Consider the following 24,478-nt stretch of genomic DNA (forward strand, 5'->3'; position numbering starts at 1 on the left):
TTTTGTTAAAATCCTGTTCCTATAGTTAATATAAATTTGAGTGGACTATGCTTCAGTGTATTTATAAATGGTGAACTCAGTTTCTGAAATTAAGCTTTTTGGTTGCATTTTTAAAAAATATATATCTTATAAATTTATATAATATGAAACATCAGATAAAAATATAACCGAACATTCTCATTTTCACACTTGATAAAGAAGGAACACATATATTGTTATACCATCTAAAGAAGTACCCCAATAGGCAATTTTATATTATTTGAGACTAGAAACTGAAATCTTTTTAAGCTTTGCATCCACACAAGCATAATGTGTTGGGGAAAAATAACTAAATGTTGAATTTTTAAACTGAATGTCCATTTAATAATTTTAGTAAAACCCAGGGAAGAAAAGGTTAGCCTAACAACCTGGTTCTAGCAATTTTGAATTTTTTTTAAAAAAATTTAAATTTACACTTTGTTTCTTTACCTATTTGATTATCTGAAAATGTGACTCAGAATGCCCCTAACCCAAATTAAGTCAATTGTTTAATTCTATTCATGTTTGGCTTCCTTCAGGGTGTTAGCTGACCCTGCTTAGGGCAGCAGGCTGATTGCCGTCTGCTGAAGTGCACAGCCTCCCACTAGGAATGAAATCAGGTCTTCACATTGAGCAGCAGGCTGAAAGAAAACAATGGCAAAATTTCAGACCTTCATTTTATGGAAATTTTAATATCTCTACAGTGAACAGCTTCCATAAAATAATCTAATTAAAGCAGATATATGAATGTGTTTGTGGAAATCAGCCTCAGCTGCTTTTTTATTGCTTAAAAGTCTCCAAAGGCTTTACAACTTTTGACAGCTACAGTTTTCCTTGATGATTTCTAACTCTTGTGCTGTTTCTAGTCTGTTACAGAATCTTGGTAAGTGCCTTAATAACTGTTCTTAAAAAATCACTTTGTCATCCTTTTTTTTTTTTTTTTCCAGTACTGGGGATGGAACCCAGGGGCATTCTGCCTCCGAGCTACAACCCCTGTTCTATTTTTTGTTCTTTATTTTGAAACAGGGTCTCACTGAGCTGCAAAGGGCCTCACTAACTAGCTAAGGCTGTCCTCAAACCATGATCCTCCCATCTCAGCCTCCCAAATGCTGAGATTACAAGTGTGCCCACCACACCTGGCACATATGGTCATCTTTAAAGAGTATTGATTAATGTTTGTAAGTGTTAAACAGTTTTTTGTAGTATTAGTAATAGAATTATTAAATAAATGTTAATAAACTTGTGAACTTATTTTAATATAGACAGTTTTGACCCTGTCCCAATTCCAAATTATTCATCATGTTTAATTTATCATAAATAGTATATGTGAAGGATAGACTACATAGACAAAATATGACATATTGTGAGTGACTTGGTAATCAAGTATATAATAGAATTTAGATGTAGCCGGGCGTGATGGCACACGCTTGTAATTCCAGCATTTTGGAGGCTGAGACCTGAGGATCACGGTTCACGGGCAGCCTCAGCTACTTAGTGAGGCCCTCTGCAACTCAGTGAGACCTGGTTTCATAATAAAGAATAAATAAAAAAAATGGGGCAGAGGGTGTATCTCGGAGGTTGAATGCCCCTGGGTTCCATCCCCAGACCCGCAAAAAAAAAAAAAAAAAATACATTTAACTATATATTATGAGTCTAGCAACATATACTATTTCTATCAAGTGATTTTTGGAATTTTTAACTTATCTTTTAAAATTCCCAGACTACTCTTTTTTCCTTCTCTCCCTCCAAAACTTATTAATATAAAATTGACCTACAGTAAATTGCACTTTTTAAGGAATATACACAGATAACTATCACCATGACCAAAATAACAGACAGATCTACTGTTCAGAAAAGTTTCTAGAATCTGCCCATGGCTCTCCCTTCCTCCTGTCTCTTCCTGACCCTAGTCACTGGCCACCAGCATTGTTTTCTGTCACTTTGCTAGCTTCTGTTTTCTAGAGAGTTATTTTAATTGAATCACACCTATATATACTTTGCATGTGTGTGTGTTACTGAGGATAGAACCCAGGGGCATTCTATTTCTGAGCTCTACCCCCAGTCTGATTTTATTTTTATTTGAAACAGGGTCTTACTAGGTTTCTGAGAGTCTCACTACTTGCTGAGGCTGTCTGTGAACCTGTACTACTCCTATCTCAGCCGTCTAGGTACTGGGATTGCAGGCATGCACCAACACACTGGGCTATATATTCCTTTTGTATGACTTCTTTTACTCATAATTATTTTGATAGTCACAGTCCATATTTGGGATATGACACAATTTCCTATTCATCTTCTAATGGGCATTTATATTATTCCCAGGTGTTGGCTATTACAAATAAAGTTGTTCTGCACATGCAGATGCAACTGTCATATGTACATGTGTTTCATTTCTTTTAGGTAACATATCTATAAGTAGGATGACTATCATATTGTATATGTATGTTTAACCTTTTTGAGAAATGGCTGGACCATTTTCTACAATGCTGTGTCTCCCACCAGTGGTGTCTGAAAGTTCTAGTTTTCCCACATCTTTATCAACCCTTGACATGGTTGACCTTCCTAATTTCAGCCCCTGTAATGGGTGTATAATAGTGGCTCACTTTTGGTTTCTTTTGCAGTTTTCTAATGACTGAAGAAGCTGAGCATCTATTTATGTGTTTATTTATTTGCCACTTGCATTAGTTTTCTATTGCTGCATAAGAAATTGCCATGTAGTTACTTAAAACATTGTGCATTTATTATCTCGCAGTTCCAGTGGGCTCAGCTAGGCTCTCTTCTTAGTTTTGTAAAGTCATATCAAGGTGTCAGTTGGGCTTAGGGCATATCCGGAGGTTTGGGAGAGAATCCACTTCTAAGTCTATTTAAGTTTTTGGTAAATTCTAGTTCTTGCAAATATAGGCCTAAAATCCCATGTTTTATGCTTGCTGTTGGTTAGGAGTCCTCACTCTTCTAAGAAGCAGGCTGCAACTTTCTCTCAGGTCCCTCCTTCATCTTTAAACCAATGATGGCGCATGCTGTGTTCGTCTCATGCTTCAAATCTCTATGACTTTCTTTTCTTCTTGGTTCTTCTGTCAACCTGAGAAAATGCTGTTGTGATTAGATCAGAACTCGAGGTCAGCGGTCCCATCATACACCTTGGGTATGGTATCATGCTAGAGATTAAGGTGGATTATCTTTGAGAGACTATTTCAGGAATTAGCATACCACACAAGTATTATTTACTCTTTGCTAAAGTATCTTGTTAAATCTCTTTCCATATTTTTGTTTGACCTTTATTATAAGGAATGCAAATCCCTCAAAAGGTAAATACCTCACAAATATTTTCTCTCAGTTTGCGACTAATGTTTTCATTTTTTAAAGTGTCCTTTGAAGAGCGGAAGTCTTAAAATTTCCTGAAGTCTTCATCAGTTTTTATTTTATATAGATTGTAACTTTGACGTGGGTATGTGGGTATCCAAGATATATCTGACATATCCTAGGTCACAAAGATTTTCTCTTCTGTTTTTCTTTATAGCTTTACATTTAAGTCTATTGGAGTTCATCTTTGTAAACAATACAAAGCATGTACTGAAGTTTATTTGCACATGGGCAGCCAGTTGTCCCAGCAACGTCTGCTGACAGGTGGTTCTTTCTCCACTGAGGAGTTTTGGGACTTGGTTGGAAATCATTTGTCCATGTGGATATGGAGGTCTATTTTTTAACTCTTCTTTCTGTCCTTTGATCTGTTTGTCTCAATACCACCACCTTCCTGTCTTGATTCATACAGTTTTACTAATGAGACTTGGATTCAGATGTTGCTAGTCTTCCAATATGCTCCTTCTCTTTCAGAGTTGCTTTGCCTATTCTAGATTACTGAGTTTCCAAACGATATTTAGAATCAGCTCATCACATTCTCTAAATTAAAAAATCCTGCTCTAATTCCTATTTAAATTATCTTAAAACTATTGGTCAATTTAAGATAGACTACTATCTTACCAAAATTGATTCTTCCAATGCATCCATATGTCTGTCTGTCTGTCTTAGTTATTCTTCAGTTTTTCTCATCAAAGTTGCACAGTTTCAGAAAGTTTCAGTACAATTATCGAGAATATTATTTGTCATATTTATCCTAAAGGACCTCCTAAGTTTGTGTTATTGGAAGAAATACTATTGATTCTTAATTTTCAATTCTCCTGGCCATTGTATAAAAATTTTTTCTATATTATCTTGTATTCTGCAACATTGTGAAACTCATTTTATCTTGAGTTTATTTGGAAGACAAAAAGATAAACATAAATTCAGTATCTAGAGGTACATCTAGAGGTGGAAGTATTCCCATATAATGAGGCAAGGGGAACATTGTGTCCACTGTGAGGCAATTAGGGGAAAATACAATAGCAAATAGCATTGTTATCATTTATTAAACTAAATGAGTGTTCTTATGATAAATTTCACTTAATTTTGGTTTACAATAATTTATATATTGTGGAATTTTATTTTATTTTACTTTTTCTGGCTCTGGAGATGGAATCCAGGGGCATTCGACCGCCAAGCTACACCCCCTGCCCTATTTTTTATTCTTTATTTTGAAAAGCGGTCTCACTAAGTTGCAGAGGGCCTCACTAAGTAGCTGAGGTTGGCCCTGAACCGTGATCCTCCAGTCTCAGCCTCCCAAATGCTGGGATTACAAGCATGTACCACCACCTGGCTAGGGATTTTATATTTACTTAGATTTTTGCACCTATATCCATGAGAGATTTTAGGCTTTTCTCCTTTTAATTATCATTACAATTATTACTGGCATATCATTGGTATTATATTGGGTATTGAACCTAGTGATATTCTTCCTCTAATCCACACCCCAAGTCCTATTTTGTATTTTAATTTATAATAGGTTCTCGCTAAGTTACTGAGGGTCTCACTAAGTACATTTAGATTTCTGCAACCCATATTTTTATTTAACATTTTACAATCCATTCTTCTCTAACATTAGATCCACCCTTTGTATTTTTTCTGGAAGTTTTACATTTTATTTTTTAGAATATCTTTTTGTACATATACATTTATCTTTACACATTTTTCCACAAAGTCTATAGTTACTCAATATTATTGCTAAAGGAAAAAAGTGGCACATTAATATCTCTAATAATTCTATTTCTCTTCTTTTACTTTTATTTTTTTCAAATTTTAATATCTTTATATTTTTATCAAAGTATTATATTATACTATAATATACTATATTGTTTGCTTTGCATTGTTACTTGTAGCCCACATTTTAATTCTAGTTTCATTTCCTATATTTCTGATATAAATCCTTTAGTGTTTAGTTTTCTTGTTTTCACTCTGTTGTATAGCAATAATCTATATTATAGTAAGCTCAGTTTCAAAATGTATTCCTTTCATTAAGGTAAATGTTTTAATCTTACTTTTGACTAAGGCTTTAATTGGATACTGATTTCAAGGCTGGCAGTTATTTGACCTGACTCTGATGATACCTCTTCATTGGTATCTACTATAGTGTGGTGAGTTTGCTCTACATTTTAGGTGATATTTATCTACATAAGGTAGATTTTTATCTAAATCATTGATTTTTCGGTTCATCTTGTCTACTTCATTGATTTTTAATTAATTTGATACCTCCCAGCCTCCTGTGTTTATTCTTTTCTTGCTTGATGAACTTTTTCTGATCTGCAAAAGCTTCATTTGTCAGATTTGAATGTTTTGCATTGTCCTGTTTTCACATGTCCTTTCTCCCCACATTTTAAACATTTTGTCTTTTTGAATGTCTAATTAAACTTACTTGCAGGAGCTTTTCAATTACCCACTTGTTTATTTTGATGCAATTACTAGCTTTGAAATCATACTCTCTAAATCCTAGCCATTTTCTCTTCATTTTTGTTTACTCCTTACAAAATTTCATAGAGTATTTCAGTATATAATATTTTCACTACTCAAATTTTTCAAAATCTCTTTATTCATATCTAATTCTTTTGTTTAAGATCTTTCTGTTCTCACTGCAAAGGATGAACTGTCCCTTCTTAACCTTCTTGAGAATTCTAAACGTAATCTTTCAATGATATTTTTAAGTTTGCCGCAGTATTTCTTTTTCTTTGGATATGATTTCTGTCTTCTGAAATATTTAATGACCATTTTATATAGGTTAAAGTGTTTTAGCTTGCTTTGTAATTTTAGTTTTTCAGTTCATCTTTGTAGATCTTTTAAACTCATGCACATTATTTGATGCCGTAAGTGATCTTTCAAGATGATCAGTTCCCTCTCCTAGATTAAATGCAGTTGCTATGCCCTCCTGAAAAGGATCATGTAGTTGTTAAAATATTGAAATGATTCCCAATCTGTTGGCACATAGCTCCTTTTTGAATTCTCTGAAGAATATTCCTCTCAAACTCAGACCCCTCTCTGAGAGCTCTAGGACCCAGCTACAATTAAACTATAAAATAGTCAATGGACAAATTTAAGCCCTTTGGATAATATTCCAATACAAGAATTTTTTTCTGATTAGTGGATGCATTCCCATAAACATGTTCTTTGTTTTGTTTTTAGTTTTATATAATCACTCCCCTCCCGAGTCTTCTCATTGGAAATAGGGAGGATTTTCTGCCATACAAAGTGCTCTCTCTGCTGCCACACCTGTGGTGGCGGAGGGCAGGCCTTGTCCCCGTTTTTGTCTCTTTTGGAGATGTGTCTGTTTCCTCATAGAATCACAGGCATTTCTTATTACACGATGAAGTTCAGGAGAGCCATGCCAGTCTTAGTTGAAAGCTTGGCGCTCTTGAATTGCTAGCTGCATGTTCCTTCATGAAGCCTATTTCTGGTCTCCTGACATTTAGAGGGTAATTGTAACTTCTTTTCCAAGATGGACATATAGGCTATCAAGCTTGGACTGCCACTGTTTCAATCCATTTCCTAGTTTCTACTTGTGGATTACTATTTTAGCCCTCACTCATCACTACAAATTCTTTCTACCATTAGCCAACTGACCTTTTTCAGTGGTTTTAAAATATGATCATTGCTTCCTTTATGCTTATTATTTTCTCCAGGAGAACTTTCATATTTTATAATTTATTCTCTGGATACCAGACTTGTGCTTGGCCACCTGACATCTTTCCTTTCTCCAAAATTTGATTTCTTTTGAATTATTCACTATTTGAGATATATATTATATATACATATATAATATATCCCATGTATTTGTATATGTATATATATATTTTATATAAACATTTCCCACAAACTTTTAATTTTTAAAAAATAAATTTTCTACCAAATGTATTTATCTTTGAAGTCTTTTATACACCTTGTTATTTTAATGCATTGAATCATTTACTAGACATTGGTCATATTACTAGATGAATAAATTAACTCTTAATAACTCTGATTTACCAGTGTTGCAGGCTTGACTTTTATTCTATTTTATTTTTTCTATTTATTCTTACTTGGGAATAGTACTTAACCATGTGTATATTCTCAGACTTTCTTTTCCAGCATGATGGATATAGAATAATAATATCTAGAAATGCCTATAAAAAAACCCAAGAATCTTCAGGATTCAGAAATGAGGAGGGAATTGGATATCAAAGTATCATCTAAAGAAAATCTTATCTGACTTATGGAGCTGGAATTTATTGTCTTTACACATATAGGACAATGTTTTGAGCCTAAATGAATAAAAGGTTCAAAACTTCATTAAAGCTCCAACCTTAAATGAAGATATGTATAATGTTGGTCAAAATATAACACAAACTTTCAATATGTAAACAACTTTAATATAATAAAATATCTCATAAAACTTCACTCTAAGGAAAACCTTAAGAATGAATGCACAATTTAGCTAGTATAGTCACCATAGTCTTGTTTATAGAAATGAAAAAATTTTAAATGAAAACCTCCATGATTCAAAATATGAAAATGAAATGTGGTATATTATTGAATGTAAACATATATGCTGATAAGGAAAAAAAAGAAACCTATAAAAACAATATGCAGGATGATATTTCTGAAGAAAAATGTGCCTACTACATGTTGATCTTGGAAGGATAGGTAATGAATAGGAATAATGTGGTGTAGAGTGTGGGGTAGGGATGTTCATATTTTCCTGATTTATATGTGAAGTTTTGTTTTAAAATAATCATCAACTAAAGCTTTTACAATGAAAGAAATCAAAATTATGTTTTATCAATATTCCAAAAGATGTTACTTTTTCCAATGTTAAGGATTTTAAGTGCAAATTATAGTTACATATATTTATATATTTATGATAATAGATAATTTGTTCACATTGTCTTCTGAGTGGCTTGCATTAGCTAGCAAGCAGGGACTAATGCTCAAAATATGCTCCTTGGATAATCTCTTTGAGAACATTTCAATCCTTAGAACCCTAGCATATGGAAGGCGTCTGATTGACAAATGTATTTTAGCATAATCTGCTGACAAGATAATTAAATTTGTGTCATGCAATTAATTCAGTATTTTATCTTAGAGATTTTAATTAAAAATATTTCCTTTTTCTCTAGTCTGTACTCTTTTAGTGCTAATGCACAATCGAGTTCTGGTGAACAAAAGAGAGGGAAATTCCCAATCTGGCCAGAGTGGAGTGAAGCTGACATAAACGCAGAGAAGTGGGACGCGGGCAAAGGGGGAAAAGAAAAGGACAAAACGGGCAAGAGCCCCATATTTGTAAGTTGACCTGACCTCCTTTTGGTTTTTAATTTTGTAATGGAACAAAATGTGCTAACACAAGAGTGTGTTCATGCTTCTTCTCCACAGTTTCCATTCCAAAGGGGAATTATGTCTTTGTCTACCTTTCCTTCCCCCTCACCATCTTTTCTCTCTAAGCCTTCATCCTGACTTTTAGTGGATCATATTTGGGTAAGTAGGAGCAAAGAGATATAATCAAAGAATCATTAATGAAATAAAGGGAACTTAAGAAATAAGACAGGCTAGTCTAGGGATTTGAGAGTTGGGACCTGGGCATCTAGAGAGCGTGGGATAAGAATGAGAATCTGCAAAACATTTATAAGCATTATCTGAAGATTGTAGGAAGAATGGTTTTAAAGAGTTGTTTTATTTATTTATCTATCTATCTATCTATCTATCTATCTATCTATTTTTATTGGTTTGTTGTAGTCATATATCTTAATAGAGTACAAGATGGTACAGGCATACATGCACACATCACCCAATTAGCCCTTCCCCAATTCCCACCCCATTCCCTTCTTCTTATGTTCGGCTTAGTGATTGAGTTTGATATGTTTGCGAGTGTACACCATGTGCACTAGGGAATTTCCCAGAGATGTTTTATCAGGTAGAAGAGCAGAGACTCCAACAGAGTGATTGAGGGAGGAAGAAAGGAGGGAAGAATGAAAATATAAAGAGTGTAGCAGTTGAAAAATGCCACTTATGTAGATAAAATTACCCACTGCAATCTCACAGACTCTGTGCTAGGAGGGGAGGGGGTATGGAATTCAGAGAGAAGTGTTCAGGAGTTGTGTACACACATATATCTGTCACTGTCTATCCCAATATGATGTATAATTATGATGCACCAAATTTTTTAAAAAAAGAAACTAGTCCCAAATCTACCCCTCAAGATATGCCATAGTGAAACAATCAACTCCCTCAAGGTTCAGGGATAAAGACCAGAGCTACTCTTTATTTTTGCTCATAAACTTGATGTATCCATGAGATTCAGGATGTGTGGAGTTTCTCTATTTCTCAATTATATATGTTCTTGTGTGTATTTAACATTTTACATTCAATTTACTTTCAGACTTCTCTGTTGAGGCTACAGGTCTGGGATGCATCTAAAATTTAGGTCTTCTTTAGTTCCCATTCTATATTTAGATTTTGTTTGTGCTATGCATATACTGATTCTGTTTTTAGAGTTGAAGAAAGTATTTCCTATCTTTTTTTCTTCAGTACTGAGAATTGAACCCAGAGGCATTCTATCCCAAAGCTATACCCTCAGCACAATTTTTTGTTCTTTATTTTGGAACAGGGTCTCACTAAGTTGCAGAAGGCCTCACAAGTAGCTGAGCCTGTAATCCTCCTGTCTCAGCCTCCCAAATACTGAGTTTATAAGTGTGCACCACCATGCCCAGCCCCTAAATGGTAGAATTAAATAAAGTGTATCTACCTTTGGCCTGTGAAAAATAAAATGGCATTTACTTGGTACAGCGATTTTAATAAAAAATCCAGAGGACACAATAAAAAATTTCAAAACACAAACAAAATTTCCAGAATAGTTAGATGGAACCATGATGTCTTTATTTGTATAGAACATTCTAAAATAGCAAGTATTAGCACTTACATTTTATTTGCAAAATTTAGAAACACAAACTGCATGATTTATATGTTTTTCCCACAAAGAATATTTCATTAATGTAACTAATTGCTGACTCTGTTAGCACTTGCAGAACAATTTTCAAATTAGCAATGTGTGAGGGAAAGAATTTTTGATATTTTGTACTGTTCCTAGAAAAAATGTGGGACTTTTAGATGCAGATAGTCTTTGAGTCCTCTGCAAATGGACAAATTCTATGTATTTTTAGCAGCAATTCAAAATTTATGGGGAGTGTGTGTGTGTGTGTATATATATATATATATATATATATATATATATATATATATAGCTTTCAGAATTTGTAAGGATAGATTGTTCAGATCCTCAGTTAGACAATTGCTGTGGAAAAGACCTAAAAATAAATCACTCCAAAGTGTGGAGAAATAACAGGCAGGGGAAGGGCAAAAAACTTTGACAAACTCACTTCAGGGAGCTTGAAGTGCATTTATTAGATGACTGTGAAGAAATATTGTACATCTACACAGAGATGTATATCAGAGTCTGAGATTTGTCAGTGTTACTAATTCAAGGACAAGTATATCACAATATTTACTTGGGGAATGGGGAAAGTCCAGAAACACTGGAGCAGTAGCAAATGTGCTGGTCACCCGATGTTCATTTCATTTATGGACAATATATATGAATCAGGCTGGCTAAACGTCAAACACCAAAGTAGACACTGTACTAAGGAGCTATATAACACCACATGGTTAAGGAAGCATTAGGCCAGCTCTTGCTGTGAACAGGGCCTATCTAATGAACTGTGACATTTCAGAGTCTTAGCCAACATTCCATTCTACCAGTGCTGCTCTCAAAGACAGGACAGCACCAGCTCAAACTGCAGTGTGAAGTGATAAAATCTTCAATAGAACCTTGCCCTTGTTCGTGACCTTAGCATTCATGGCTCATGGAGCAGGGCTGGAATGAGGTGGAGAGTACGCAGGCCTGTGATGGTGTCTCCATGGTGTGGTGGCACAGGAGCTGTTAGTCTGGATTTGCAACCTCGGTATTTGACCATGATTAATTACCTAAAGCATCCAACTGTAACAGGAGTCCTTGGAGTTTTGAAGATGGCTGTTTGCATAGATGTGAGGCTCATCTTTGGGAAATCAGTCACAGATGAGTGACCCTTCCCTCTAAACCCAGAGTCAAAGCTTACTTTCTCAGCTAAATGGTTGCAGCTGAAGGATTTGATAAGTGCACCAGACTGAACAGTAGATGATGTGTTGGAAGGTAGCTAGAAGAAATGCCCCTAACATGAAATGACATAGAACCATGATCATCAACTTTTTTTTTTTTGGTGTTGGAGATTGAATCCAAGGGCATTCCACCTCTGAGCCATGACCCACCCCTATTATTTTTATTGTTTAGTTTTAGACGAGGTATCATTAACTTCTTAATATTAGATGCTCAAATCCTGGGGAAAATGGAATTGCAACAAGATGAGCATCACAGTCTTCTTTTTCATTTTATACCTCAAGGATATTTACAAATTCTAAGCATTTTAAGTGTTCCTGTCCTTTCTAACTCATGAAATATAGTTGCCCCTTCTCTTTTAGTGGTACTGGGTATTGAACCCAGGGGCATTATACCTCTGAGCTGCATCCCTAGTCCTATTTTATTTTTACTTTGAAACAGGGTCCTACTAGGTTGATGAGAGCCTCACTACTTGCTGAAGCTATCCTCGAATCTGTGAGCCTCCTAACTCAGCCTCCCAAGAACTGAGATTACAGCCTGTGCCAACACTGATATTTCTTATTAATATACCTCCAGCATTTTATTTTTTCTTCTAGCACTTCTCACATTGTGAGGATCTATTTTCCTCCATACCTTCTGAGCTCTGAGAACTCTTACATCAACAGGAGAACACAGGAACTCTGTATCACTCCATACAGCTACAAGCTACATACGTACTTCAAAAGAACACAATTAATTATAAAAATTATTAAAAGGTCAGAGGTCCAAGTTTCATATAATCCTGTTTCTTATTTCAGTAGTTGAAGATAAAGTATTTCCCAATCTTCATTACTCAAAGAAGAGCAAATGTTTTAAGCAGAAAGTAGACCCATAACAGGCCCATTCAAACATACCAAAGTCAATCACTAAACCAAACATGAGAAGGAGGGAGATGGGAGGGAATGGGGAGGGAATTGGGGAAGGGCTAAATGAGTAATGTGTATATGTATGCCTCTACCATCTTCTACTTCATTAAGATGTATGACTACAATGCACCAATAAAAATTTTAAAACAAAAAATGTTCTTCTACCATACCTAATTAAAATTCCAAATCAACTCATGCTTGTTTGGGCTGCTTCTTCTACAATGATCAAGGTTATGTTATGATACACAGAATAGCTAAATTCAATATTCTCCAAATACTCTGTGAACCTGCTCTGAGAACCAACACAGAAATTGCTCTACAAATTTATAAGTTGGATCTATTGGAGCTTATTTATAAGTTGGATCTGTGTGTTTACTAGACTTATTAGAAATGAATTGTTTTTATCTAATGAAATCACATGGGGAAAAGGTTAATTTATTTCTTATATAGCATTTTTTTGAAGACCCCGAGGGAAAGATTGAATTGCCACCATCACTCAAAGTTTATTCTTGGAAACGTCCACAGGATTTTATAATAAGTCGGGTAAGAAATTTTTTTTCTTCTTAAAAATACCTATTAACATTAGGGTCTAATCCAAGTGATAATTTTCTGTTTTGACATGAGTTAGAATACTTTTTTTGTGATACATAGAAAGAAAACAACTTTTAAGCTTTATATCAGGAATCCATGCTTATCAGTATAAGTTAATAACTTATAATACTGGTTTCTAAGAGGTTGTTGAATTTTTATTTAGAGTCTTATGCTTCAAATATTGCCTAAAGTATGTATAAAGGTATTTCTTAATATCTGCTAGTTTTTCTTCTTTATGTTTCTTAGCATAAACCTACATCACATGGAGATCTGATTTCTCTAGTGTTTACTAGCATTAATTTTCTAGTCAAAAAGGTTTGAACCTAGATTCCTCTATCCCAGGGATTCTGGACGCATTTTCCAAAGTCCAGCTTCATTTCTGGACTCCTATTGACTGAAACATCCTCCCAGAAAACATCATTTTAAATAGCACCTACACAGAGACACACTAATTTAACTTCTTAATTGCTATGTTATTTTGAGTGTATTTCTTGTTTCCAGGGATTTAATTATCACTAATGCCTTTTCCCTTGTCAAATCGCCTAGCATTTTCATTTAATACATAAAAAACCAGTAGGCTAAATTATTTAGTACTAATCAAATATTTGTAATGAAACTAAAGCTGATTCCTCTGTACATTTGTAGAATCTATCGAATCTGTCTCTACAGATTTCTTTCCTAAAAGTTTTAGCTCTCACCAGCAGTGCTACTAATCCAAGAACACGCAATTTATCCACCATACTACTTGATAAAATTAGATATACATGAATTCACAAAGATTTGCTAAAATGAGAAAGTAAAAAGATAACATCCTGGCCCATTGAAATATTTTTAAATGTATTTTAAGACACTTTAAATAAAACAAACATACACAAACCATGCTTTTAAATTAGCTTAATGTTAGATAGCATCAACATGAAGAATATAAATTTTGTGATGTCAATGTAATATACTTAATATTGATGAACTTATAATAATAATACTAATAAGTAGTAATAATAATGTTAATGGCTTACATTTCATGCAAATAAAGGGTGTGAATTCTTTAAGGCAGGAGTCTTATAAGTTTGAATAAGTAGCAAAGTTTTATGAACTGGCTCTTCTTTGTTTTAGCATATCTTAGTTTTGAGAGGTCCATTTGTGATAAACATAAATGTGTTCATTGTTGTTGATGACACCTCCACCTGCCTGCATCAAAGAGCTTCCCTCCAATCCCCTGCCTCTGCTCTCCCGCCACCACCACTTCCCTTGATCTATCATGCTGCCATATGGACCAGAGCAGCCATAACTGAATGGCTAGGTAGGAAGTTCCTGAATAGGTTTCTTCAAGTCTCAATGTCTAGGTATACAGTGATGACTACCCTTTACCTTGATGCTCATTATATATATGCATATATTATGTAAAATGGTAATGATCTTATGTGAGAAACACTAGTCTTTTATACTATATCATTCATTCCCTCTCTCTCCCCCTGCAATTCTGACTGTCCAAGCTAATTTCATGACTTACCAAAAAATTGAAATCTATATCTTTAAAAACACAGTCCATCCTAGAACATATCACAGAACCTTCTAAGCAAAAGACAGAGTCAAATACTGATACAGACATATAGCATGATTTGAGTCAGAGAGAAGCTTAGTTATTAAAGATCTTGCAAGCCTGGTTTAGGCTATCAGGGTCAACATGGGCCATTTCAACCAAGAGGTATAATCATAGAGGGACTGAACACATGTACTCATTGTTGAACACTAGAAAACAGAGACCCAGGCCCTTGAGCATTGGTTATATTGAACATAGTAAGATAGCTGGAAACTTATTCTGCCCCATTATGGGTCGTTGGGAATAGATATGCTAAAATGCATTTGTAGAGACATTTTTCTTCATATTTATTTGGTCAGCAGGTGACAATTATGTCTCCTGATTCAAGCTTTCAATATCTACTATTTAACCTATAACTGATTTTACTGCACACTTGTACTTGTTGGGGAGTATAGGCATTTTAAGAACATTCAGTCATTGATTTCCAAATCAGAAAAAAATTATTATTTATGATCAAAGGCTCAATCCAGTCCTTCGAATTTGTTTTAGATAAATTTCTCTCAAATATAAATAAATTATTTTATTGAGTTTTAGGTGCTAGCTATGGAGGTGACAGAGAGTAAAAGATCATATTAACTTCCATAAAAATCTGATTCCATAATCAAAATTATTTCCATGTTAATTTGATATGCTTAATATTTAAACTTTGAAGTGATTGTAGTTTATTATTTTAAAGATACAAGTAAATATTGCTCTATTATTTTAATATTTATAGCAATTAAATAGTGATCATCAAATTAATTCTAAAATTTCATAGAATTTAAAGTTGGACAAGATTTTAAAGAGCTGTCACAGCTAATATTTTTATTCAATATGAAGAGATTTTTCCAGCTACCAGATGTTAACTAAGCTCCACATTTAACTTGAGTGGTTAATTTAAATTTTAAATTACTTTTGAAACTCTCTGTGTATATACATGCTGAGTTTATCTGCATATATAGTATGTTACAATATTTTATTTATATATCAAAATTCTCTATTTTATAAGCATTGCATGGAATTAATGCCACTTATATTCCTAAGGGTCATTTTAGGGAATAATGTGCTTTTTTTTTTTAATTCTTCTGATGGGGAGAAATGAAATCAGATTGGCCTATTTCATTCAACTACTTTTCATTCGGTCACTTTCTGATGGAATAATATCTACGTATATATTTTCATTTCAGACTCCGGTAGTTGTGAAAAATGAAATCATGTTTGACTTGTTTTCAGCCAATGAACATTTGCTGTGCAGTGAGGTATGTAGGGAAATAGCAACCAAAGTCTCATTGCAGGAGCCTTTTATAGCTGTAGAAGCGACTCCCAGACAGCCAGTTTCCATTCCACTTGCTGACCGCTCAGTTCAGCTTGGTGGAACTGAGTATTGTGTTTTCCAAGACATTTAAAAAGTTGTATATATGTAAGGCATACAATTTAATGATTTTGTATATGTAACTGTATATACAGTGTGGAATATTCACCACAATCAAGAAAATTAACATATCCATCATCTCACATGTTATTTTTGGTAAGAACACTTACAATCTATTGTGTTGGCTCATTTATAAAGTCAGTGCTCTCAGAAGTTCTCAATCTTTCTTTTTACTCTCTCTGTCTTTGTCTCTGTCTCTTTATCTCTCTGTTTCCCTGTCTCTTTCACACACACACACACACACACACACACACACACACACACACACACCCCCAATGTGAAATGGTGAAATGTAGATTTTATTGGGCATTTTGTTATGTTACTGTATTTCCTAACAAAAACCTATGATTGTATTATGTAGTTCAGCAATCAAAATGCAGAATACAACCAGGCCGGGTGGTGCACACCTATAATCTCAGTACTTGGGAGGCTGAGACAGGAGGATTGCAAGTTACAGGCTAGACTCCTACCTTAAGGAGACCTGTTTCAAAATTAAAGGGGGGTGGCTGAGGGTATAATTTTTACTGTATTTCCTCTTAAATGATATCTACTATTGAAAAATTGACAACTGTTAATTTTTGTTCCTAGCTCATGAGGTGGATTATCAGTGAAATTTATGCAGTGTGGAAAATATTCAATGGAGGGATTTTGAGCAATTACTTTAAAGGAACTTCAGGGGAACCTCCTCTTCTCCTCTGGAAGCCCTGGGAACATATATACTCCCTGTGCAAGGCTGTGAAGGGTCATATGCCTCTGTTCAACAGCTATGGAAAGTATGTTGTAAAACTTTACTGGATGGTAAGTTCAAGTTCATATGCATTAAAAATCCATGTATCTTTCATCCTGAAACATATTTGTCAAGCCAGAATATAAGGGAAAATTTTGAAAAAAAATTACATTTAGTCTATTTTAGACTTAATTCCTTAGGTCCAACTTAGCCCTCTACAGGGGAGTTCTAGGAATGGGACAATCAGAATCGATCTAGTGGCTTCCTCTGGACCCTCACTGAGCTCAGCCAGTACACAGCTTATAGGGGATGCTGTTAAACTTGCGGGCATCAAAATGCAGCTTGTTCCATATGAATTATTTTTATAGGCATGTGATAGAAGAGTGGTTGGTTGCCTGGTGTTCAGGTTGGCTAGGGTCAGCAATTTCTACCTCTTTCTAAGTAATTCCAAGCTAGCAGGGCTCAACCAATATCTATGTGTCCATTAGCATTAAAAAAATCAGAGTAAATTCTTTTTAAGATAAACTACGTTATTTTTTGTTCCACATCTTTTTACAGACAGACACAATTTAATCTTTGATTCTTTTCTCTTCCAGTCCTAGTTCAGATTTTGTCCATATCTTTCTTTGTTTCTCCCTAAAATTTTCTAGGAAATGTCTTCATAAAAATGTACTTTGCCCCTTCACTTTCTGTGACTGGCTAATCTCACTTAACATGATGTTCTCTAGGCCGTTTTGCTGAATAAAATTCCTTTCATGGTGTGGTTATTCTATAATTTTTTAATCCATTCATCTGTTGATGGATAACTAATTTGGCTCCATAATTTGGCATTGTGAATTGTGCTGCTATGAACAGGGATATGCACATATTACTGTAGTTTGCTGATTTCAGCCTCTTTGTAAAGATACTCAGGAGTGGTATAGTCAGATCACATGGTGGATCAGTCCAAGTTTTTTTGAAAATCTTCACACTGATCTCCAAAGCAGCTGAACTAAATTGCAATCCCAACAACAGTGTAGAAAATTTTCAGTTTCCTCGTATCCTCACTGTTTATTTATTTTTTTGCTTCTTGATGATTGCCATTCTGATTGGAGTTAGATGGAATCTCTGTGTAGTTTTGATTTTCATCTTCCTGATTGCTAATGATGTTGAATATTTTTATGTATTTATTAGCCATTTGTAGGTCTTCTTTTTTGAAGTATTTGATTCATTTCTTGATTGTGTTACTTTTTTTAGTGTAAAGTCTTCTAAGTTCTTTTGTATTTAGATATTGGTCCTCTATCAGAAGGACAACTGAAAAAGATTTCCCATTCCTTAGGCTTTATGTGGTAGCTATGGAATAAATGAGATACCAAAGGGGCTCCAGATAATGGAGGAGAGAACTCAGTGGAATCAGAGAGGTGTTCTAAGGGAAGGAGCAGAGAAAGAGTGAAAATCACTGAAGAAATTGCTACCATTGGCTTTGTGTACATATGTGAAATACATAATGTCAGTCTTAGTAGTCTGTATGGGGAAGCAGGAATGGAAGAGAGCCAGGGAGGGCGTCCACCAAGTATCTCATGCAGGTTTACTGTCAACATTATGATGTGGGACTAATGTGCCAATAAAAGCATATAACAATATCCTTTGCTTACTTCTACTGCTTCGTTTAGCCTGATCCACGGGGACATGCATTGTGCCTTCCTTTCTCTTTCACATCTTGTACATCTCAAGTCCCCTCTTAACATTTCTTTTACAGTTTTTAAATTCTCTTTTACCATTTTTCTCCTTGGAGATAGATTCTCCCTGTCCGCCTTGTAAATGGAATTTCCTTTTTCCCCTTTACTGAGGTTCCCTGAAACATTTCCCTTTATCACTACTTTCAGGAAAACCAACCTTTCACAGCCTCTCTACATAACATTTAAAATTCTGATTTTCACAGAAAAATGTCATTTTTCCATAAAAATTTCCCCATTGTTTCTAGTTTGGGTGATAAGCAAATGTTACAAAGTATTTTGATATTAGACAGATAAAAATATTTAGTAGCATTAGGAGCAAGGTCATAAAAGAGAGCTCCATTTTCTTTTTTCACCCGGCAGTAACAATACCAATAAGGACACATGTAGCATCTTAGCCGGTGTTTTCTAGTGTCAGTGTTGTTTGGCTCCCTGAAAGAAGCAACCTAGCCATTCCTCTTGTCTAGGTCAACATTCCCATGGCTTTATCCCAAAACAACTGACCACAAAATTTACAGGAAGAGAGATTTATTTGCTCACAGCTTTTTATTTGGAGATTCCAGCTTAAGTTTATGTGAGGACAGGGTCTGAAGATCTCAGAACATGGCAGTGGGAAGCAGGGACACTAAGAGTAAGGCTCTGCTCTCTCATCATGGAAGCTGGGAACAAGAGAGCCAGTGAACCAGTGAGCATGGGGATTCAGACAAAAGCACAGTCCCTAGAGGCATTCGTCCAGGGACCCACCTTCTTCCAGCCTCATGCTGATGAGATTACAACCCTCATCGCTTGATTATATCAACTCTAAACATTAAAACATGAGCTCTTCAGGAAACATTCAATATCTTAACCATAATGCCTCTCTATTAGAAATAGAGGTTCCTCTGGACATCCTTTCTCTGAATGTATCTATGCTTTCTTGTAGCTCTGAAAAATAGAGAAAAGAGAGGCATTGGTACCAATATGTTTTTTATTTATATGAAAAATTTATTAGTTTTATTTCTTATTGACCAGTATACTTTGTAAGCACAATGTTATTGCAGAACTCAGAATTTTTTCAACTGGAGTTGCAGAAAAGCCCCAAAATGAAGAGCATGTAAGATGCTTCTTAAAATTCTGCTTTCCATGCTTCACCCAAATCTCCACATGTTCTCTCAGAGATTGCAGTTCTGCTTTTGTAATTTTGTATTTTTTTTATATTTTTTCCATTGTTTTTTACAGGGCCAAGGATCGAACCCAGAGCTTTGTGTGTGCTAGGCAAGCCCTCCACCACTGAGCCAAATCCCCAACCCTGGAACTCTGCTTTTTAAATAAACTTTCAGTAACATTTATGTTCATTAAATTTCAAGAAAAATGTTTCCAAGATATAAACTATGACATTATTTTCCTAACAATCAATTACTCTCTTCCAAAAAGGCAATGCTGTATTCATATTTCATTACTATGATTATACATGCTTTTAGTAAAGCAAACTCAAAAATGTTTGAGTTAGAAAGGGAGGTTCTACCTTCAAAATGTTTGAGGTATAAAGGGAGTGTTCTTTGTAACTCTACCCTATTCAGAAATCACAGTCAATAGCTCATGTATACCCTTTTAAATATTCCTTTATTCTTACAAACATATGTAAAAATAGTATACATAATTTATAACAATAAGTTCATATAATATTTGTTATTCTATGAACTATCTTTTATCCTAATCATGGGCACTTTTATGCTGATATATTTTAAAATACTTTGTACTCCATTATATCAATGTGCAAATAATATATGTATTTTGGTAAATTTATATTGACAGACACTTAGGTCATAACCATCATTTATAACAAGGTTGTAAAAAGCAATGCGAACAGGGCTGTAAAAGTATATTCCTGCCTGGTATTGGGACGTTGGGACAGGAGGCTGGCAGTTTCAATCTTTTCCAACTTTTATTTTAAAATTTACATATATTATAATCTCTATTGACTTTTTTATCCTCTATTGTGATTCTTGAATGCGCCGTGTGTAGTCATATACTACCTCTTTCCTGATTCATCTTCATTTCTGATGTTCTCATTTCCTTTCATTCTAGTTTTTCTTTCTGAAGAATTTTCTTCTAATCTTTCTGAGTTATTCTTCTGATTAAAATTTGCCTTACCTTTCCTATATCTGAAATGTTTCTGTTTTAACATTATTTATCATTATTGCTGAAGGATATTTCCCTAGTTAGTGAATTCTGGGTTAAAAAGTACTTTTTTTTCTCAGCATTTGAAAACAGTATGCCACATCTTTTTGGCGTCCATGTTTTCTAAAGAGAGATTTATTCTTTCTTTACAGGGAATGTGTCTTGTTTTGCTGCCAGTTTGTCTTGACCTTTCAAAAATTTGAATTTAGGCTGGGCATGGTGGTGCACGCTTGTAATCCCAGCATTTGGGAGGCTGAGACAGGAGGATCGTGGTTCGTGGACAGCCTCAGCTACTTAGTGAGGCCCTCTGCAACTTAGTGAGACCCTGTTTCAAAATAAAGAATAAAAAGTAGGGCAGGAGGTGTAGCTTGGAGGTCAAATGCCCCCCCCTAAATTTGAATATGTTACCAGGCTGTAAATTTCTTTGGGTTTGTCCTATTTGGGTTATTCTAAGCTCCTTAAATTTATTGATCTTAAAACAGATTTGGAAAGTTTCAGGCTTTCTTCCTTTAAATCTATTTCCCCCCACATCTTTTTCATTTTATCTGTGACTCCAAAGCACAAATATTATATATTTTTGTATTACCCCACAGGTAACTAAGCCTAATTAATTTTAACCTATTATTCCCTGTTAATTTCTATTGATGCAATTTTCAGTTGATTATTTTTTTATGTCATCTATATTCTGTCATTGATTTCATTAAGTGAGATTTTTCTTATGGTCTACTTTTCCTCTTTTAAATCTTCTATGTCTTTGCTGAGATTTTTCTGTCATTTCACTTGTTCATTTCATTTGTTTCTTTTTTATTTTTTATTGATGCACTGTACCTATATATCTTAATGGAGTACAAGATGGCAGAGGCATACACGCATACATCACACCTTCATTTGTTTCAAGAGTATTCATAGTTGCTTGCTGGAACACTCTTTTCTATAGTTGCTTCAAATTCTTTACTTAACCATTTCAGTATCTCTGTCCTTTAAGTATTATCATTTTTATTGCATTTTCCTATCATAATTGAGGATTTCCTAATTTTGGTATGATATATAACTTTGGACAGTTTCCTATATGTTTTTGTGCTATGTTTTACAACTCTGGTTTCTACTTTAGCAGGTAGTTTATTTAGATTACATTTCTAGCTTACTTTTGTGGGCTGCTTATCAAATGCCAGTTTAGGTTTTGTTTGTTGTTTTGTTTTTTTCTTGGTGGTACCGGGGTTCCTGGAAACCCTTCTACCTCCGGGCTACACTCCTAGACCTATTTTTTTATACTTTTTTATTTGGAAACAGGGTCTCTTAAGCCAGCGCGCTGGCCTGCGCCATCCTCCTGTCTTCGCCTCCCAAGCCTGGGGATTACAAGAGTGCGCCACCACGCCCAGCACCAATTCAGTTTTAAAAGCTTCTATTGTGCTATTATGGTCTGTCATTCTTGTGTGTTACCCAGATAAGAAGTCTCCCTCCATGCACCACTTCTTTACTGCCTGGGTAGAGGAAGGAGTAAGAGTTACACCAACCACCTCTACCAGGATGGGTGCCTCCTCTTTACTTCAGATGAGGGTGGACATCATAGTTCTGTCTATTGGCTTCAGTGGAGAAAGGAGCTGCCTTGTTTATTTTAGAGTGGAATGGAAGCCAGAGTCGAACCTTTGGGTCTAGAATGGAAGAGTACCGCCTTGTCACTGCAGTGGAGCTAGGGGAATAAAGTCATGGTTCCAGTTTATGTATGCAGTCCTCATCATTCAGCTTTTTGCTAAACGCTGTGTCCACTGGATACGTGTTTCTGGATCTTCTCTAATTTCGAGTCGTGCAATTAATTTTAAAAAATTGGTATTATCATTACAGCATGCTCACAGAAAGAAGAAATATAAATGTATGTGACCTCTTGGGTATCTTGACCTGGAATTCAAATGTGGAAAATATTAGAAGGGTTGAAATTAGAAGGGTTGTGGTACATCCATGATTTTAACCCTGTTTTGCCCCATATCATATGTGTGTGTATGTGTGTGTGTATGTGTTTGTGTGTATGTGTGTGTGTGTGTGTGTGTTTTACAGAAGATTGAAACCAGGGACATATTCTACCTCTGAGCTCTACTCTCAGATGAATTTTTATTCTTTACTTTGAAACAGGGTCTCACTAAATTGCAAAGGACCTCACAAGTTGCTGAGGCTGACCCCAAACCTGCAACCCTCCTATCTCAGCCTCCCAAGTACTGAGATTACCAGCATGAACCACCACATCCAGCTTACCCTACATCATTTATTAAGGAAGAAAGTAAAAAGACACAGAAATATTAAATAAAGCAATATGAGACCCAGAGTTACAAGTGTTATATGAAGAAAACATTTTTTACACTATTGCTCCTACATGGGAAAAATAAGCTGTTTCTTAAGAATTCCATTTAAATATTCCTTCCATACTTTGAAATGTCATACTCTCCTTTCTGGTCTTAGGGCATTTCATATTAGACTTTATGTTGTTTGTTTGCATGCCTTTCTCCAGTAGACTATAATAATTAATGGCAATAGATCAAGAATTAGGCATATTTTGGAGTTCACAATGCTTGACACCACTGGAAAGAATATTTGTTGATAAAGGAATCAATTCAGAATAAATCTTAGCATGTAAAACTAAAGTAAAAAAAATTCAAGTTCAAAATCATTAATGTTATCATCTGTTTCATGTTTTTAATTACAAAGTAGTATGCATATGGGTAATATGTTATGATTTTATTAAATAAGATATTTAAATTTGCTTTTTGCTTTTCAATTAATTCTTCTGAATGCATGATTAGCTATGCATTGTAGTGCTATTCAAAGTGATACATTCATAAATGCTCATAACACCTCTTGGTGTGCTCTATTCTGCATCCTACCCCTCAGCCCCTCCTTCCTTCTGGTACATGCTGGTAAAATTGGTAACGATGCATTAACATACAAATAATATTATTTGGACTGTCTCCTTCCTTGGGTCTCCTTTTGCCCCCTCATTCTTCCTTCCCCCATTGCCTCCTACTATTTTAATGGTCTCTCCCTCATTTTAATTAAGTCCCTTTCTTATTTTCTCTAGCTTCCACATACGAGTGAAGACATATGACCTTTGGCTTTTTTAAGCTGGCTGATCTCACTTAGCCTGAACTTCTCTAGTTTCATCCATTTTCTTGCAAATGATATAGTTTTATTTTTCCTTATGGCTGAGTACAAAGAACTCCATCCTGTGTATTTATCACATTTTCTTTATTTATTCATTTCTTGACAGATACCTAGATTGGTTCCCTAGCAGGACTATTGTGAACACTTCCCCTGTTGTATTCTAACTTTAATTTTTTGGAATTATATTGGGCAATGGTATAGCTGGGTCATGTTTTCTTTAAATTGGAAGTAAGCATAATATTGAAATTGAAAGTATAATATCGGTGAATGTATATCAGGGTAAGCAGCAGTTATTAAAGTTATATTGAAGAATTTATATTATATTATGACTACATAAAGTTAATTATGCTCAGACTTATCCATGGTGGCATAATATTTTGGTTCTAATATTTGAGGCACTTTAATTTACTATATTATTTGCTCACAAAATCTCATAAAAAGGACAGATTGGTACAGATATGGATGTGCTGTAATTCTATGAAATAAAATATAATTTAAAATGCTCCCCAGAGTAGATACTGGAAGTCAGTATCTCAGTCTGTAAATGTTAACATATTAACATATATTTATAAACACTAAATATCAATGTAAGGAGTATACAATAATGTATGAGAAAAAATACTATAAATCTTTGATGTTATTACATTTGTTTCTTCTTATTT

At 34.7% G+C, this 24,478-nt stretch overlaps 1 protein-coding gene across 1 annotated transcript in view; it reads left to right on the forward strand.

Annotated features, from left to right (window-relative positions):
* ADGB (androglobin) overlaps nucleotides 1-24,478 on the forward strand; it is a gene marked incomplete at both ends in the record, with an annotated part of 172,304 nt that overhangs the window by 10,818 nt on the left and 137,008 nt on the right. Inside the window, 4 exons of the mRNA XM_080700144.1 lie at nucleotides 8,532-8,694; nucleotides 12,913-13,005; nucleotides 15,820-15,891; nucleotides 16,653-16,862. Coding sequence (XP_080556270.1) covers nucleotides 8,532-8,694; nucleotides 12,913-13,005; nucleotides 15,820-15,891; nucleotides 16,653-16,862 — 538 coding nt within the window. The remainder of the gene's footprint in view (nucleotides 1-8,531; nucleotides 8,695-12,912; nucleotides 13,006-15,819; nucleotides 15,892-16,652; nucleotides 16,863-24,478) is intronic.

The sequence above is a fragment of the Muscardinus avellanarius genome (genome assembly GCF_963383645.1).
Source record: "Muscardinus avellanarius genome assembly, chromosome: 8".
In the NCBI taxonomy this organism is placed as follows: Eukaryota; Metazoa; Chordata; class Mammalia; order Rodentia; family Gliridae; genus Muscardinus; species Muscardinus avellanarius.